At 37.9% G+C, this 19624-nt stretch overlaps 1 protein-coding gene across 1 annotated transcript in view; it reads left to right on the top strand.

Moving 5' to 3' along the window:
* The window catches only part of LOC150078283 (eukaryotic translation initiation factor 2-alpha kinase 3-like), a 280030-nt gene that overhangs the window by 10811 nt on the left and 249595 nt on the right, over nucleotides 1-19624 (top strand). The window contains exon 2 of the mRNA XM_090385567.1: nucleotides 6312-6441. Coding sequence (XP_090241693.1) covers nucleotides 6312-6441 — 130 coding nt within the window. The remainder of the gene's footprint in view (nucleotides 1-6311; nucleotides 6442-19624) is intronic.

Raw genomic sequence — 19624 nt, 5'->3', positions numbered from 1 at the left:
AATAAATACAATAAATAATTCTATTCACATGTTCGTCGAACATCTTTTTTGATTCAATCAATTCAGCAAGCACAGTTGTGAGTGCTGCACAAGCATGGGGGAAATTCCGACACATAGAGTTCCACGGACCGCAACCCTTACGTTAATCAGTGAGTGACTGTAAGTGTATTATGTGTCCAAAATAATTGAATTTCAAATAATAACAAGTATGAAAAATAATTTTGTTTTTTAAGATAGTCTCACAGAGGTCACGTCAGTACTTATATCCCAATAATTGTATTAAGGAGGAACATATGACCCCCCTCTGCCTCCCTGTGAATATGCTGTTGATCTGAGGTGCCTAGATCCACTCACCTTGATTGTGCACTTAGAAGGATTGTGAGAAAATGATTGTGTTGGCTGCATATTCTGGTAGGTAAATGAACAATCTGAGCAAGGTTATTAATAATTGCAAAAGTCTCAGCATCTCAATCAACTGGATTCATGTGAACTAGAAAATGGAAGCCAGCTGGGTTGTGAACATTAAAATCATCAAGGAAAATTACCTCACTGTTGGGAAAGCTGGACCGGAGAAAGTCAAGTTTCAAAGAGAGGAAATCAAAGAGATCCAAATGATTAGTGGAGTTGGGAGAACAATAGAGGCAACAGATGAATTTGATAGAATGTGGTAGAGAGATTTTAAGCTAGAGAAGATTGAAAAGTGGAGATTCCAAATTACTGTGTTTCTGACAGAGAATATCAGAATGGACATATACACAAGTACCACCTTTAAAGCAAAAGGAATCACACAGGGAATAATTTGGACAACTCAGATGAGTACTATTTGAATCAACTGATAACTGGGATTCTGTCAGAAAAAGTACATGGAGTTTGGAAATAGACATCGTTGAGATTGGAACTGAGACCACTTATATTTGTGAAATGAATGAGGAAGTGTTTGGGAGGTTTAGATCCTTTCACAGATAAGTTCTATTAGTTTGAACATTCATGATGTATTCAGTAGTAAGAAAAGGTGGGGAGGACCTGCTGTATGATGTAATGAAGTTTTTGGGTATGGCATACACACATAGCAAGAATATACCCAGCTCCTTGACATAACATTGGCCTTGACAATGCTCCCCCCCACATACATGCTAGTTGTATTCCCTCCTGTTACTATCTGGCTGAGTAGAGGGAGAGAGAGAAAATATATTCTAGCTGATCCGGAAGTCTCCTAGAGAGTTACCAAAAGGTTTGGTCCGGTGGACTATCTTGAAGCCGGCCTGTGAACACCGTTTTAGAGCTGTATCCTCGAAACTTAAGGAACATTGGATCTCGCAATGGTGTCCATCATAACCTCGAAAGACATCAAACATACTGCATGATGGAAGAGACGGGAAGGTTGCTGGAACTTTGCTCTGAAGACTAATCATGGATTCACCACTTCAAGCCTCCACTAAGCAAAGTAGTGTATTGTACCGGTTGATGAAGTCATCTACCACCTAGTATTGCTTGTTAACACAGAGGGGGTGCCACGTCATTCCTCCCTGTGATGTGGGTGTCACACTTCAATCCCTGCTTACATTGTTTTGCACCTGGGTGGTCACCTCCAGTATGCTTGTTGCCGTATTTCAGGACTTGCACGTGGGGGTTATACCCAGGGTTACTAGCATTCCCACCATCGTGAAGGTACAAGCAGGGGATTTGGCTGCCACAGACCAACAAACTTTGCCAAAATTAGGTCCACTTGACTTGAATGTCACCTGAATATCAGTTCCATCAGTGTTTTAATCTCCCAGGTAGCAAGCCCAGCTTGGCATACATGAGAGAATGTCTGTGATAGCCTCAAGGACCAACCAAATGTTGCCAATCACATACGACAACAACACTATATAAAATCCCCAAAGCAGATATTGGATATGAAAAGTACCAGTAAATTGGATGTGTAAAGGACTGTTAGAAGCAATGTACATAAAATGTGACAGGCGATTCATTTAATATTTAAATTAATGTTGATTCAACATGTTAATATTGGACGGAAAGTAAGGGGGAAAAAGGGAATGCGGCAAGCAAATGATTACAACACTTGAATATGATGATGAGGTATACAACATGTGATGCATACCTCATGTGATGTATGGTATGCATGACAAATCCCACATGACAATGCAGTAATAATGCAGCTATACAACTGTTATTTAAACACTTGCCAGACTTTAATTTTTTGTTTGATGAAGTCAGTAATACCTGTTGACGAAAGTATATTTTAATTGTAATTATCTTTTATTTCATTTATATAGATTTAATTGTACACTGTCTACAGTTTTATTTTTACTATTGCTTTTTTATTGTGTATTTATATCAGTGAATAAGCATAATTTTGTATGCAGCATTGTCAGTGTTTGATAGATCCAATATAAACTTTATATTTGTACATAAAAATAAATAAAAAAATACCTATGGGTGTTTACTACATTTTGTTATCTGGACAAATCTTATTAATTAAGAGTTTCAACTAATGTTGAATCAGTTGATGGGTAAAGTGTTCTTTACTTCTTTAGATAAATCATGATTACTGGTGAGACTAAGGTCCATTGTTATGGAGAGGACTTTTTTAGAATTAATTAGAGTTATCTGCAGATTTGGATATCTCATCTATAAATGTCATAGTTGTAATTTTTAAGGTCCATTGATTTAAAAAAAAAAAAAAAGGTTTTAGACAGGTTATACACAGAATAATAATGTCTCTGACAGACAGACAGACAACAAAGCATATCTGATGGTTCTTAAGAATTTGTCATTTTAAAGCCAGAAAAAATTGTTCCAGGAAAGGTAGAGGTAGTTGCAGGTGTGATCAAATATCTTTACATAGTGTTAAGAAAATTAAATCTATTGCCAGCTGCAACTGGCATGACTCGGGAAAAAACATGGGAAGTTGAGTGTTGTTCAGAGCTTTTTGATCCAGGATGCTCTTGATTTTGAGTGATCTTTAAAACAATTACCTTGTAGCTTTAACCATATGTCACATTCTAGTTATCCATATAACCTAGGTTACCTGGGGTCCTGTGCCACATTGCATTTGACCATATAACCACAAACTTAGACAAGTCAGATTGGAAAAATTATCACTAAAAAGCAACACAGTAACAATCCGCAAAATGTAATTTGAGAGCTTAAACCAGCTTGAAATAACACATCCAGCAGTATTAGTTTAAACTTAAACTGATAATAAAATAATATGTAAGTTAATATAAAATTTGGGAGCACATGCTTCAGTTTGACCACACACACACATGCCATGCACAATTTAACCTTGATTGTTTTGTAATTTTATAATGTAATTTTTATATACTATATATTATATTACATATATATAATATATGTAATATAATAAATTACATAATGTAATATAAAAATTACATAATATATTACATATATTATGTAATTTTTTACTTTATTATTAATAGTGGCATGTAATGCAAGAAAGCAAGCTTATAAAGCATCAGCCAGAAAAAAAAAAAAAAAAAAAAAAAGAAATCCTCAGACATCACTCTGTCCATCCCCTCCAATAATTTGTCCAGTTCTTCCTTGAATTTATTCAAATTACTCACTTTCACAACAACAAATGGAAGTTTGTTTCAACAATCAACCACCCGCTGGATGAAGACAAACTTTCTCACATCTATTCTGCAACTATCCTTTTTTGATTTGAGTTTAGGCCCCCTCATGTGCATTGTCTGAGCAAGAAGAAGAAGAATCCTACAGCACTGAGTTTGGTCAAGCCATTCAAAGCCTAAATCATCTCTAAATCAGATCACCTTGCAGTGCCTAGTCTCCAGATGCTGCAGTTTGCAAAACAGAAGCCCTTCTTGGTAAGAGCACCCCTTTGTTCCCCTCACCAATTTTGTTGCCCATCGCTCTACCCATTCCAGCAGCTCTACATTCCAGACCTGTATGCAGTACTTGAGATGTGACCTGACCATTGCCTTATACCACAGTTCCCAACCAGTGGTTTATGAACCCCTGGGGGTTCACGAAAGTGTTCCAGGGGGTTTTCACTAAAACGTCTGTCATGGCATCTGCTTAGATTTACATAGTTATATTTTGGTAAACTACAAAATAGTTTAATATTAATTTATGCAGTTCGGTTCAAAATTTATATTTAGTTGTCATTTGGGTCGTACATCCTTACATAGCAAGCATGCGCAACAGGATGTTAGTGGGGGAATTAGTTTTGTTTGTTTGTTTGTTGTTTGGTTTTTAGGAGCATTAGCAACTAAGGCCATATTGCTCCGGGATATGCGGTGGTCATTCCCTGACCTTTCCGCATCCTCCATATTTGGTGGCGACGGGCTCGAACCCTGGTCTAATCAAGAAGCGTGTGCTATGCACTGCTGCTCCTTCCCACCTGGCTACGGAGGCGCCTGGGGGGAATTAGTTGCGAACGGGCCGATATGTATCGCACCATTCAGTAACATGTCAGGTGAACTCCAGTAAACATTGTTAATCGCTGTGCCGTGCCATATCGTGTTGGATTTGAATGTTATACAGTATTAAATCATTTTTAATGTGAATTTGTGGTATTTTTAATCTTTAAAGTAGTTTTATTTTTTTATTTTTTAAAATTTATCTTTAAATTTTTTTTCATTCTCAAAGACCATTGTTGTGTATAGGTGACTTATGATAATTTTATATTATTGTGCAATATTGCTTATAAAAACGTAGTATTGGAAATATTTTATAATAAAAATTCAGAACTATTATACGATTTAGGCCTAATTAGTGATTCACGATACAAATATTACGTTGAAAGGTTTGCGAGTCGAAAAAGGTTGGGAACTGCAGCCTTATACTATGGAATAATCACCTTCTTATTTCTGCTAGCAAAATTCCTGTATATCATTGACAGGATACAATGATGTGTCCTGGCAGCTCATAGTGTTTTGTCAATGTCTTACTGCTCAGAGAACTTCGTATCTGACTGCACAATTACTCCTAGGTCCTTTTCACTTTCCACTTACCTGAGTGTCGTACCATACAATTATACCCACATACAGTACCTTACATTTTTGCTGTTAAACTTTAATTTTCATTTCTCAGCCCATCTGCCTAATTTTTCTAGATCTTATTCAAGCAGCATACCTTCATTATATTATCGTCATTAACCACCCTGCCAACCCTTGTACCATCTGCAGACTTAGACATTATGCCTGATATACCTTAATCAGTATTGTTAATAAATACAGTAAACAGTGGACCCAATACCAAACCCTGTGGGACTCCACTAATAACACTAATAGCACAGGGTTCGGTGCTGGATTCACTATTTTTAGTTGGACTCCACTAATAACATTAGTCCACGAAGAGCATTCTCCATTAATCAACACTGTCTTCTCCCACTTAACCATCCCTTTATCCAAAGCAGCTAACTTTCCCTTAATGCCACACTGCTCCAATTTGTAAAGCAGTCTTTTATGTGTAACATTATCAAAAGCCTTCCTGAAATCCAGTTATAATGGATTATATTTGGATTTCAGGAAATCCAAGTATAATCCATATTATTTTTTATATCCAGTTTCTTTGTTATTGCATCATAGTATCCAATGAAATAAAGCGGCTCCGTAGCCGAGTGGTCAGAGCGGGAGTGCAGTGGCACACGCTGTTTGAGTAGACCGGGGTTCAAGCCCCTTACTGCTGAATACGGTCGATCTGCCAACCCGCACTGGACCAGCGTGGCAGATTATGGTCCATTTCCCTCAGCATGAATCGTTGAGGAGGCTTCCATCCTGCAGTGGGTTGATAATGGCTGCACTTTACCTTTATCCAATGAAATTGGTCAGACAAGCTTGCCCCTTAACAAATTTATGCTATGATTACAGTATAATTGCATTCCTCTCTAGATGGTCCTGCATTATTTCTTTAACCAGAGACTCCATAATTTTGTCTGGAAGCTAACAGATCTATAATTATTCATTAGGCTAACAGATCTATAATTATTCATTAGGCTAACAATCTATTATTACTCATGTTATCCTTTGATCCCTTTTGTGAATTGGGGATACATTTGCATTCCATTCCATTCCATAGAATCCCCCTGAAATCAAAGATTCAGGGGGTTCTCTATGGAATGGAGAAATGAACAAGATGAAATTCATCTTATTTTGAAGTAAAGAGAAAGGAAACTGGCAAAAATTTTATCTTGTGGAATCAAATTTGAAATGAAGATTAAATATATTTTTATATGGAATTATATATATTATTATTCAGATGTCATATTTTATTTTTTTTTCACATCTTATAAGTTAACCTTTAATATAATTTTTTCTTCTTAGGGAAGTTTTACTAGTAAGTACATTAGATGGAAAAATATCTGCTTTAGATCCTCTAAATGGAGGTAAGTTACTGTGGAGTCAGTCTACAGAACCTGGAAGTTTACTATCCTCAAGCATTAGTAGATTGGAGGTAAGTATTTACATTTTGTTTAACTTCTTGATGTGTCATATAATTGGCAAGTAATGTGCAATTAAAGATTGAACATCTTTAATTGAACATATTTAATTTTGATGTAGTTACAAAGGAACTGGATACAAAAAATAATTTTGATATCATATATTTGGATTTCAGGAAAGCTTTTGACACTGTTGCGCATGGAAGACTATTGTACAAATTGGAGCAGAATGGTATTAAGGGTAAGTTGCTACAATGGATAAAAGGATGGTTAAGTGGGAGAAGACAGAGGGTGGTAATCAATGGGTGCTGCTCTTCGTGGACTAATGTTATTAGTGGAGTCCCACAGGGTTCGGAACGTGCCTCCGTAGCCAGGTGGGAAGGAGCAGCAGTGTGTCAGGGAATAAAGAAGGTCAGGGAATAACCACTGCATATCCCGGAGCAATATGGTCTTAGTTGCTAATGCTCCTAAAAACCAAATAACAAACAAACCACAGGGTTCGGTATTGGGTCCACTGTTGTTTTGTATATTTATCAATGATATTGATGAAGGTATATCAGGCTTAGTGTCGAAGTTTGCAGATGATACAAAGGTTGGCAGGGTTGTTAATGACAGTAATGGCAGTGTGCTACTGCAACAGGGTGTAGATAATTTGGGCAGATGGGCTAAGAAGTGGCAACTGAAGTTTAACCTTGACAAATGCAAAATACTGCATGTGGGTAGAAGTAACCCGAGAGAAAAGTACCAGCTGTGTGGTACTTAAGGTGGTAGAAAATAAAAAAAGACCTGGGAGTAATTGTGCAGTCAGATATGAAGTTTTCTGAGCAATGCAGACAGGCTGCCAGGGCAGGTCATGGGGTTTTGTCAATGATATATAGGAATTTTGCTAGCAGGGAAAAGGAGGTGATTATCCCTCTGTATAAGGCAATGGTCAGGCCATGCCTTGAGTACTGCATACAGGTCTGGAGGCCTCATTTTAGGAAGGATGTCGATTTGCTTGAGCGTGTACAGAGAAGGACAACAAGATTGGTGAGGGGAATGAATGGATCCTCTTACCAAGAGAGGCTTAAGTTCTGCAAATTGCAGTGGCTAGAGACTAGGCACCTGCACGGTGATCTGATTGAGGTGTATAAGGTCTTGAATGGGTTGAGCATGCTGAATTCTGATGGGATCCTTTTACTCGTTCAGATTATGAACCTAAGGGGGCATAAATTCAAATTAAAAAAGACAGATGTAGAATGGATGTGTGGAAATTTGCCTTTAGCCAGTGGGTGGTTAATTGCTGGAACAAACTTCCATCTGTGATTGTGTAAGTTGATAGGTTGAATAAATTTAAGGAGAAACTGGACAGGCATTTGTAGGGAATGGTGTGATTTTTTTTTTTTTTTTTTTTTTGGCTGATGCTGCATAAGCTCATACACTTGCTAGTACTACTACATGATAGTAGTAGTACTGTCTCTCACTATGTGAAGTATGCTTTTTGTAGGTTGTTACAGTGGCGTAACCAGTATGGGGCTGCAGCCCCCTCTGTGCCTATACTCTACTCTGATATTTTTACTTTATACTACTATTTTCCATATTTCAAAACACTATTCCAATTTTAATTTAATTACTATTTGAAAACACTACACAAATGAAAGTTCAACTATGTCCCTTACTGTACTGAAATTATCAGCTCGTGCGCTGAGCTACATGTACTTTTGCCACTGTGCATCTGACTTTTGCAGCTTTTGTTCGGCTGGTTCAACTATGAATATGCATAATAAGTAGGTAGGCTAATACCTAACAAGATTTTCGGCTTAGTTGTAAAGTGATATCAGTGCGATTTGCAGCTTTTGTTTATAGTTACAAAGTTTCTTCGGTGTAGGTACAATTCATGTTTCTGTGAAAATTTATAATCTGTGCTTGGATAAATTTAATTTGAAGAGGCGAAAAATAGAAAGGCGGTAATTAAATTTTAAATTTGTGTATAAAGTTTATATTGAGTATTTGAAAAAAAATTCATTTCGTTGATTCTCACAGTTTCTTTTGTTAGGCTTTAATTTCCCAGCATATGTTTATTGACTAAATTACTTAATATAAAAGATAATCTTTTTTTCATTAAAAGTTAAATGTTCCACATTATATTTCACTTTTTTCTTTGTACATACATTTACAATCCCAAACTTGGTGCTAAGCTTGGTGAGCTAGCTTCTAGCAAACTGCATGTAAGAGATACGAAGTCAATTAAATTGGGGCAATGTTGTGTAATTGTGGCCTAATAATGATTCATTGAAAAATGAATAAAGAAGTTTACTAGAGGATTAAATTTGAGAACTATCTGACCAGTGGCACGATTTTTTTTTGACAAAAAAAATAAAAACATATCTTCCTCAGAAGTTAAAAGTGAAAATGAAAAATTTTACATTTTTTCAAAATTCTCAAAATCACTGTGCATCAAATCTCAAAAATTTCTTTTTCAACAGATTACGCCCCCAATTACACAATTTACACCAATTTAACTGACCTTCATCTATTTCTGTTTCTGAGATCATGTTTAGCCTTGAATTTGAGGACTCCTACATAAAATATCGCTTGACTCGAGGTTTCTTTTTTCTTTTTAGATAAAATGGAAAACGAAAACAAAGTTCAATGTTGCAATTTGCGGCAAAAAAATTCAAAACGAGTGATGATGGTGCATCTGAGTATCAAAATTCTGTTGAAGTCCAAAATATGAAGTCAGCGAATGAAGAGGAAATTGAAGTTCAAATCAATGAAAAGTGTGAAGTTAATGACATTGCATTACTTAAAGACAAAAAAATGTTTATCGTGGATTTAATCAAGTCTTTGGGTAGTGTTTGGGTTCCCGATTCTAGCTATAAATTTCCTGGATCTACCGATCAAAAAGAAAAGTTTAATAGACGTTTTCAATTTTCATGGTTGAGAAAATATGACTGGTTAGCCTATTCAAAAATAGAAAATGCTGCATATTGTAAATATTGTGTTCTGTTTTCTAGTACAAATGTAGGTCATAATCAGGCTCAACTAGTTGGACATTTAATGAAAACTGGGTATAATAAGTGAAAACATGCCACTAGAGATTTTAACTTGCATACTACTATGCACTATCATGGAATATCCTTATGTCAAGCTAATGATTTTCAAGTTCTTAGTGGCAAACGTTTATCTGTACAAGAATTGCTGGATAAAGCAAAATATGAAGAACGAATGGAAAATCAGAAAAGACTGGTGCCAGTAAATAAAATGATTCTACTTTGTGGAAAGCAAGGAATACCATTAAGAGGTCATCGAGACAGTGGGCCCATTAACTTATCAGAAGCTGTAAACTACAATGAAAGAAACTTTCGAGCTTTGTTAAGGGAACGAGTTGAACGACTGTTTTAGAAAATCATTTAAGAACTGCTGGTAAAAATTCATTATACACTAGTGCAGGCATCCAGAATGAAATAATTGAATGTTGTGGCTCTATAATTCAGAAACAGATTGTGAACAAAGTGAAGAAAGCTAAATAGTTTTCTGTATTAGCTGACAAAACTACAGACATTTCAACAAATGTCGCTTTGTGTCAGATACGTAGACAAAACAAATTTTCAAATATGTGAAAATTTTCTTTCATTTGCCCCTCTAAATTCTGCAACTGGTGAAAAACTAGTGAAAGAAATAATTAATCAACTTGAAAAATTTGGGCTAGATATAAAAAAATATCCATGGCCAAGGATATGATGGTGCTGGGGCAATGACCAGCAGAATAAATGGCATCCAGGCTCATATACAAGAATTAAACCCAAAAGCACTTTACGTGCACTGCGTATCTCATTGCTTAAATTTAGCAATTTCGGATTCATGTGATTTGCAAGATATCCAAAACTGCATGGGAATCATCCAAAAAGTTTATGCATTCTTTCAGTATCCAAAGAGGCAGTTGGTATTAGAAGAACAGATACAAGAATTGTGTCCGAATTCGAAGAAAAAGCATCTCAAAAGAATGTGCCCCACTAGGTGGGTGAATAGGCACGAATCTGTAATTATATTCATTGAATTGTTAGAACCAACGTTTGCAGCATTAACAGTAATAAGCTCACGGGAAGATAAAGATACAGCAACAAATGCACAATTATTTCTCAGTTCCATCCAGAACAGTAATTTTTTGGTTGCTTTATATATTATTAAAAAAGTAATCAACAATAGTATTGGCTTGAGTAAATACTTACAAACCATTAATATCAACCTAAAGAAAGCAATTGATCAAGCTAATTTGTTAAAAGTAGTACTACATGCTGACTGGGCTAGCCGGGTGGGTAAAGTACCTGCCTAGCAACCCAAAGGTCGCGGGTTCAAATCCCGCCTCGGGCTTGAATCAAAGTACTGCAAAAACCTTGGGAGGTGCATTATGGCCACAGAAGCCGATGCGCCAACAACTACCAAAAAAAAAACTACAAGAAATGAGATCAGATGCCGACAGATCATTTCATCATCTTTTTTTTAGAAATTCAAGGTTTATGTAAAAATTGCCAAATAAGTTTGAAGGTACCACGAATTATCGGTCATCACACCAACCACTGTAATATACTGTGTGATAATGCGTACTATTATCGGATCTTGACTTTTGTGCTGTTTTAGATAATTTCTTAAATCAGATTGAGTCTAGTTTTTTAACACATAAGGATGTTTTATCTTCTTTTATGTGTCCCCTTCCAAAAAGTAATATTATTGAAGATATCTATATTCAAAATTTATGAACACTATTTTCGTTTTACTCTGATGACCTTTTAAATAGTGATAACTTTGTTAATGAAAATATGTTAATTTCTGAATATAACCTCTGACAGAAGGAATATGCTGAAAAACTACAAAATACTGTGACCGCCATAGAATACTTAGCAATATGTAATAAAGATATATATCCAAATATATATCAGTTACTGAAAATATGTGCCACTTTACCGGTATCCACTGCGACAGTTGAAAGATCTAATTCAAACTTAAATCATTTAAAAAGTTATTTAAGAAACCATATGGGAGAAAAGGACAGTAACATAATGTTACTGTTCTTTTCTCCACAAAAGTGGGCAGAAAATAACAGTTTAGTCATGGCTGGCACTTCTTTAATGGAATTAGTGTTAAAGAAGTATATGCAGGGCCATTTTAACTAGTATAATCACAATATGACTAATATAATCACAGTATGGCCATTTTAATTAGTATAATCACAGTATGGCCATTTTACTAGTATAATCACAGTATGGCCATTTTAACTAGTATAATCACAGTATGTATTTGCTAAGAGGAGATGGTCATCTGTTTTGGCTGTTTTGCTATAGAAACCAATGAACTGGATGTAAAAAAAAATTGACTTCATGTATAGCTTATATAGCATCAGCCAAAAAAAAAAAAAAAAATGCCCTTCCAATTTCACCCATCCATTCTCCAAATGTTTTTCTAGTTCTGCCTTGAACTTATTTAAGTTGCTTTCCTCCACTACAACAGATGGAAGTTTGTTCCAACTATCAACCACCTGCTAGGAAATTTCCACACATATTTTCTACAATTGTCTTTCCTCAATTTCAATTTCTGCCCCCTCAGGTGAGTAATCTGAGCAAGAGGAAGAATTCCATTAGCATTGAGCTTACTCAATCCATTCAAGGCCATATACACCTCAATTAGATTATCTTGCAAGGTGCCTTGTCTCCAGAAGTTTCAATTTGCAGAATTTAAGCCTTTCTTGGTAAAACCAACCCTTTGTTCCACTTACCAATCTTGTTGCCATTCTCTACATCTTTCCTAAAATGAGGCCTCCAGACCTGTATACAGTACTCAAGGTGTGGCCTGACCATTGCCTTATACAAGGGGGCAATCATCCTCTTATTCCTGATAGCAAAATTCCTTTATATCATTGACAGGACACCATGAGTGCATCCTTGCATCCTTTTTGCACTGCTCAGAAAACTTCATATCCGACTGCACAATTACCACCAGGTTCTTTTCATTCTCCACTGCCCTGAGTATAGTACCACCCAGTTGATACATTACACTGGGTTACTGCTACCCATATGCATTATTTTCCATTTGTCAATGTTAAGCTTCAGTTGCCACACCTCTCAGCCCATCTGTTTAACTTCCAGATCCTGTTGCAGTAGCATACTATCTAATCATTACTGTCATTAGCAACCCTGACAACCTTTGTGTTGTCTGCAAACTTAGACATTAAACCTGATATACCTTCATCAATATCATTGATAAATACTGAAAACAACAATGGGACCAACACTGAACCCCAGGAGAATCCCCTAATAACATTGGCCCATGAAGAGCAGTGTTCATTGATAACCACTCAGCCTTCTCCCATTCAACCATCCTTTTATCTGTTGTGGCAACTTGTCCTTAATGCCATACTGCTCCAATTTGTACAGAAGTCTTTCTTGTGCCACAGTATCAAAAGCTTTCCTAAAATCTAAGTGTATGATATCAAAATTATTCCTCGCATCCAATTCCTTTGTGACCACATCATAGTATCCAGCCAAATTTGTCAGACAAGCCTTCACCTTAACAAGCCCATGCTGTGTCTGAACTATAACTGCAGTCTTGTCTAGATGATCCTGCATTGCTTCCTTAACCAGTGACACCATTATTTTCCCTGGAACAGAAGTTAGACTAACAGGTCACTCTTTGATCCCCCTTTGTGAATTGGGGACACATTTGCACATTTCCAGTCCATGGGGACCTCCCCAGAGTCCAAGGAAGCTTTCATAATTATGGCTAAGAGTTTTCTTACTTCCTTTGCTGCTTCCTTTAATATAACTCGATAGATCCCATCCACCCCAGGTGCCTTCCTTATATTTAACTTCAACAATTTCTCCTCCACTTTTACTCTCAGTTATTACAAAATCACTTAGCTCTCTCTGTTAGAGTTTGATCAATTTCTGGCACACCTCTCTTTGAATAACTCCTCTTGTGAATGTAGATGCAAAATAATCATTCAGTTTATCAGCTACCTGAGCATGATCATCAATAGTCAAACTATCAATGTTAAGTGGACCAATCTAATTCATCCTTTTTCTTCTAGAGTTTACATAAGTGAAGAACTCTTTGCTGTTTTTCTTTGCATCCTTTGCCAAAGATTTCTCGTAATCTGCCTTCGCCTGCCTAACCTCCTTTGTGTCTTGATTACAGACTAGCTTATATCTGCCATAGGCTTCTATGTCTCCTGATAATTTTTATGCATCCCATGCATTTTTCTTCTCTGCCCCGAACCACATTAATTCATCTGACATCCATTTGTTTGCCCCCAAATCTAGAACAGTATTTCTTAGTTGGTATGAAAATCCTAGTACCCTCCTAGTACCTTCCAATTTTGAATTCACCATTGGTAACATCATCAGTTGATCCCACTGTATAGAATTTAAAAACTCTCTGAGAGCATTGTAGTCAACTTTACGAAAGCAAAAACCTTACCCCTTATCCCTGATGGTAGTTACATCTTTAAGTAAATCCCACGTCAGTACACTGTGATCACTGCCACTTAGTGGTTCCTTTATCTGCAGATAATTGAAGTAGTGTGGAAATAGGGGAGTGTTACTGCTGTGGATAAAGTGGTGGTTGAGTGGCAAAAGATAGAGAATGGTTATTAATGGGCCCTGCTCTTTTTGGACTAATGTTATTAATGGAGTCTCTCAGAGTTCAGTGGTGGGCCCTGTATTGTTTTCAATTATTTATTAATAAATAAATAAATCTTTATTGTGAAGTAGAATTACAGCACAATATCCCATCACGGCGACGAGCGCCAGGGGTTCACATATAGATAACATAAGTACAAATTCAAATGGCTACAAAATATAGCGAACACATACAAAAGGCTACAAAATACAGATTACAAATGCAAAAAGAAATACAAATACATCATAGAAACAAGGAGCTGAACACAAATAAAGAAAAACAAATACAATTTGGCAGTGATTCAGGTTTCAAGAGCTTTGATAAAGTTGTGTCTGTCCTTCTTTTTACTTATTATGGTGTCGATGTCGGCGTCCACACGGTTGAGGGCAGCGAGCATCTGCTTGGGCAGAAATCTTTCGGTGAGTACAAGCCTGTTGTGGTGAGCCACAAGTACTGGTACCGACCTTAGGCTTGGCTGTGGAATCCTCCAAGAGCAAGCATTCCAAATATTTGGAGATGATATTTGGCCTGAGATGAGTTTGGCTATGAAGACCAGCCTCTTTTCAACGATCAGGAACTTCAACCTCGGGATGTCGAGTGCTTGTGCCATCATGGTAGTTGTGGTAGCGGGAGGTAGCCGAAGCTTGTTATTCGCCCATTTCAGTAGCCAGTATTCAGCAGTGTACACCCGCTTAAGGTTTGTATGTGCAGCAGAGGCCCATATTTCTGCACCATAGAGAATGGCAGGGTAGACGGTGGAGGTGATGAACCTTTTAACAGTGGCAGGATGTCGGACGTGTAGCAGCTGCTGCTTTGAGATCCACCGTAGACGAGAAAATCTGGTACTGAGTTTGTCGATCTGGTTGACAAAGGACATCTTTTGGTCGAACAGAACGCCAAGGTCTGTGTGCGAGGGTACGTTTGGTATTCGTACCCCTGCGAGTGAAACGTTGAGTACTGTCGGCATGGATTTAAGGGAGAATATAACCTGAGCAGACTTCAGAGGGTTAATTTTTAGATTGAAGTTTGCCAGGTACAATTCTAGATCCTTAAGTTGGGAATTGATCCTGTTGCTGAGCTGGGCGGGGTTGTCGCCAAGGTTAATTGGAGTCAGCAGTTTGAAGTCATCGGCATAGCATAGGAGACCATTCGTTGAGGCAATAATGGGCACGATGATGGCTGTGAACAGGACACCAGACAGGACACCCCCCTGCGGTACTCCAGCAGTAATGTCGCAGGATAGGGTATGTTGCTGCCGATGGAGAATAAGTATTCTGTGACTGAGAAGTGATTCCAAAAAGCACAGCATATCACCTCGAATGTGAAAATTCTCCTTAAGTAGGAGGAGCAAGGCCGGAATCGACACGGCATCAAAGGCTGCGCTTATGTCGAGGTATGTGGTTGCTAGCTCAGCTCTTTGTTCGAATGCTGAGAGAATACGTTCTGTGGTGGCTGCCAAGTTAGTGATTGATGATTTTCCTGCGATAGCATAGTGGATTTCAGGTGGTTTCGTCTGGAGGATTTGTTGAGTGATTGTGGGTAGCAAAGCCTTTTCAAGAGTTTTTAACAGACAAGAGGCAACTGATATGGGTCTGAAATGGCTGACGTTTGTGGCAAATTGGTTTTTGGGGATAGGGTACACTCTGTATTTATTCCACTGGGGTGGGAAATAATGCTCAGCGAGGCATCTGTTGTAGATCGAGAGAAGAGGGCCTATGATGAATGTGCTTAAGCATTTGATCATAAATTGTGGAATTTCATCCTCCCCAACAGTGGCTGTTGTGGGAAGGGAATTGATGGCACGTATGAGCTCCTGTTCCGTGATCTGGATAGTCCCTAGGACATCTGAAGGGTTTTCATAGTCAGGCTGGACAACTGTAGATGGGACTGTGGTTGTATTTGAAAATCTGGCGATGTATTTGAGCCATTCTTGAGGATCAAGCATGTGATTGAATCCACCATGTGGAGCAGCATAGAATGGCTTTCCTTTCTTCAGAGTGCGGTTAAGGTTCACTTGGATTGCGTCAGCTTTCTTTCGATTAAAGTGGGCCCTGGCACGGGAAAAGGCGATTCTGTCTTTACTGTCATTCGTATGCTTCCATTTCTTATGTAGGACTTGTTTCATTTTGAAGCTGTTGTTAAGATCAGCAGTCCACCACGATCTGGAATGGGGAGTTACTGTTACTTGTTTGGTGGCAGCATAGTCGGTGACGGATTTAATCCATTCAGACAGGAGTGTCACTGCAATGCTGAAGTCGCAGTCAATGAGGACATCCCAAGGAATGCAAGATGCTGCTTCTACACAGAGTTGAGGATTAAGGTATTTAGGTGCTGAAACGTATTTGACTATTTTGTTGTCAGGGATGTTGAAGTTTGGCACCTGCAATGACCATGTCAAAACTATGGGCTGGTGATCAGACAGGAAGAATGCGATGGGATCATCCTCAGCTGTGCATGGTGTTGAAGCAAAAGCGAGATCCAGTAGGTTCAATCCCCTGGTGGGGTTCTCATTGACCCGTATCATGTTGATGGATTTGAAGAACTCGCAGAGCCTGATAAAGAGGTGATGTCGGTTTGGAGGCAGATTAAAATCACCACAAACAAGGCGTTGTGCAGACGGACGAAGATGGTTTAAGAGCCAATTCCCTAAATCTTCAATAATTTCATTTGTAGGCCCTGGGGGAATATACAGAGATGCGATATCAATGTGGCTGGAGTGAAAGCGTAGCGAGACTATAATCGCTTCGAAATCTTCAGTTGTAGTTGAGGTCGAATTCTCATATGAGAATAGGGAGGTGTTGTACAGTATGGCTACTCCACCGCCTCTAGATTGCTCCCTGGATGCAGACAGCATGTTGTAACCAGCAATAGCTGAGCAGAAGAGTGTATCTTGATTAGGTTGAAGCCACGTTTCTGCGAGGCAGACCACATCAGCGACTTGGGAGAGGAAGATCTAATGATACTGCTGAAGGCATATTAGATTTAATGTCTAAGTTTGCAGATGATATGTTGGCAGGGTGGTTAATGACAGAAATCGGAGTATGATGCTATAATAAAACCTAGAGAAATTAGGCAGTGTGTGGAGAAGTGGCAATTGAGATTGAACATTGAAAAATGCGAGTTACTGCATATGTATAGTAGTAATCCCAGAGTAACATCAATTGGGTATCACTACGCTTGAGGTAGTGGAGAAATGAAAAAGACTCGAGGGTAATTGTAGTCAGGCATGAAGTTCTCTGAGCAATGCAGATAGGCTGCTAACACGGCTCGTGGGGTACTCTAAATGATATACAGGAATTTTTCCAGCAGTGATGAGAAAATGATTATCTCATTGGCTGCATCTTGATATTGCATACAGGTCTGTAAACCTCATTTTAGGAAGCTTATTGATCTCTTGGAATTGTACAGAGAAGAGCAGCAAGATTAATCAGAGGCAAAAGGGGTGCTCTTATCCAGAATGACTTGAATTCTGCAAATTGAAGCATCCAGAAACTAAACAGCTTAACCAGGTTACCTGCAAGGAGACCTGATTGAGGTGTTTAAGGCTTTGAATGGATTAAGTAAACTAAATGACATCAGCTGCAGTTATATTTCAGACACTTTGTGGGTTTGTTAAGGGGAAATTGTTGCGCAGGTCTTTTCTCCGTTGTAGTATAAACTTGCTAGGGTTCCAACAATTCTCAGTTATGGTGTGATGTGTCAGTTAGGAATAAATGTTCTTTGCAAGAGTTACACTAATATTTGCATCCGGAGAAACCTGGCTTTCATGTAATCGTCTAGCAGTTAGTTAGGACAAATCCCGTGTTCTGAAAACTAACCCAGATGGACGTTGAGCTAGTCTGCAACATCAAAGATTGCGTTGTGTGATTTTCACCTTTGACTCCTTTCTATTTGATTAGAATCAAAAGCGCCGCCTTAACAGTTCTTTATCAGTAATCCATTCAAAGAAATCATGTGTCATCAGAGAGTAATCAATAGGCAGAAAATTAGCAAACAAAACATGGTTTATTAAACATACTAAATTGTTACAAAATACAGTTAGACAAAACAGTGTATAAGTCTTTAGTAAAATAGCCTTGAGCTTTATACCTTTACATATTTAGGTAACCAACGGATTAATTAATAATGGTATGGGTTTGCAAATTGTTATGTTCTTCATGAACAATCGACAGCCAAAGAGCGTTCATACATCGCGTAGCTGACGAATATTACACCACATTGGTGGAACATGTAAGATTGTAGGCCATGATTAATATTCAGTCTTAATATTTAATTATAATATTCAGTTATAATATTTAATTATAATATTCAGTTTTAATGTTAATTAGGATTATTCAGTTTTAATATTTAATTATAATTAATTCTAATTAAATAACGTCCGGTATTCATGTACAAGTTACAGCATCTATTAAATATGAAATGCTAAGTAAAATAACAAAACTCTCATCAAAGTATGAGTGTGCGTGAGGATCGATGTCTTTAAGCACATAAAAAATATATAAAAGGGGGGATGGAAGTATGTTCGACTTAGCGCAATTAAGTTCCGTTTATAATTAAATAACGAGGGTTAACTTACCCGAATAATTCAGCAACGCCTCAGGAACTGTAGTTAAAGGACAGTAGTTCATCTCGATTCCTTCCTATATCTCATTAACGAGTTTTTTGCCTTCTTCTTCTTCCGACTTTTCGTTTCCCCTTCTTAAGAATATTTTCTTCACATTCTAAAAAAAATTATCATTGCGACGGCTCTCTATCTTAACAAAATCCTAACTCAAACTCCGCTAACTGCCCTTACAAGTCACAGCTCTTTCACCGACCAACTCTCACTGTCCAAGGCTCGGCTCCAACTACCTCGAACTCCGACTTCAACTATTCCCACACCCTAACTGTTAACCGAACTGCCTTCCCCCCTATTTCCCTTCTAGTTAGTTTCGTCAAACGGAAAAACATCTGGGGAACTGTATTTTTACAGCGTTCAGACTCAACCGAAAATCCGATTTATGAAAGTCGTTGAAAGAATTACATGTTTGTATGAGGCTCGCCCAAAAGCCAAAACGGACATAAAATCGTCTACTCCGACACAAGAAACTATGAAATAATAAACACTCTGCTGATGCCTGAATCAAACACAATACTCGCAGTGTTCTGACCAAATGTAACTCCCCTGTTTTTCGTCAACAATACGCTTGCCCGCTCCGAACGAATAAATAACGTACGGAAGGCGTCGGACGGTGGTTTTGGAATTTCGTGGGTGCGGCTCTGCTCCCATGCAAAAGCGAAAGTAATTCTGCCTTCTCCGGCGAGGTAAATATCGTATGACAGATACAGTGCAGCAAAAAAGTATGAGGCCCTTGTGCTCTCTAAGAATGTACCAATACGGTTAAAAATAAATGCATTTTTAACACCCCTCCGTGCCACCAGTAGATTTTGCGCAAGTGAAAAGAAAATTTCACATGCTCAAAATTTAAAGCATTACACAAACTCAAAGATTGAGCATGGGGCCTTTAGGGGGGAAAAAATCAGACATCTTTCCTCTTACATAAT

Source organism: Mastigoproctus giganteus, chromosome 11 (genome assembly GCF_048544385.1).
Source record: "Mastigoproctus giganteus isolate SK-2022 chromosome 11, ASM4854438v1, whole genome shotgun sequence".
Lineage (NCBI taxonomy): Eukaryota > Metazoa > Arthropoda > Arachnida > Uropygi > Thelyphonidae > Mastigoproctus > Mastigoproctus giganteus.
Note: the sequence above shows the minus strand (reverse complement) of the source record. Positions and strands in the feature narration are given on the sequence as shown.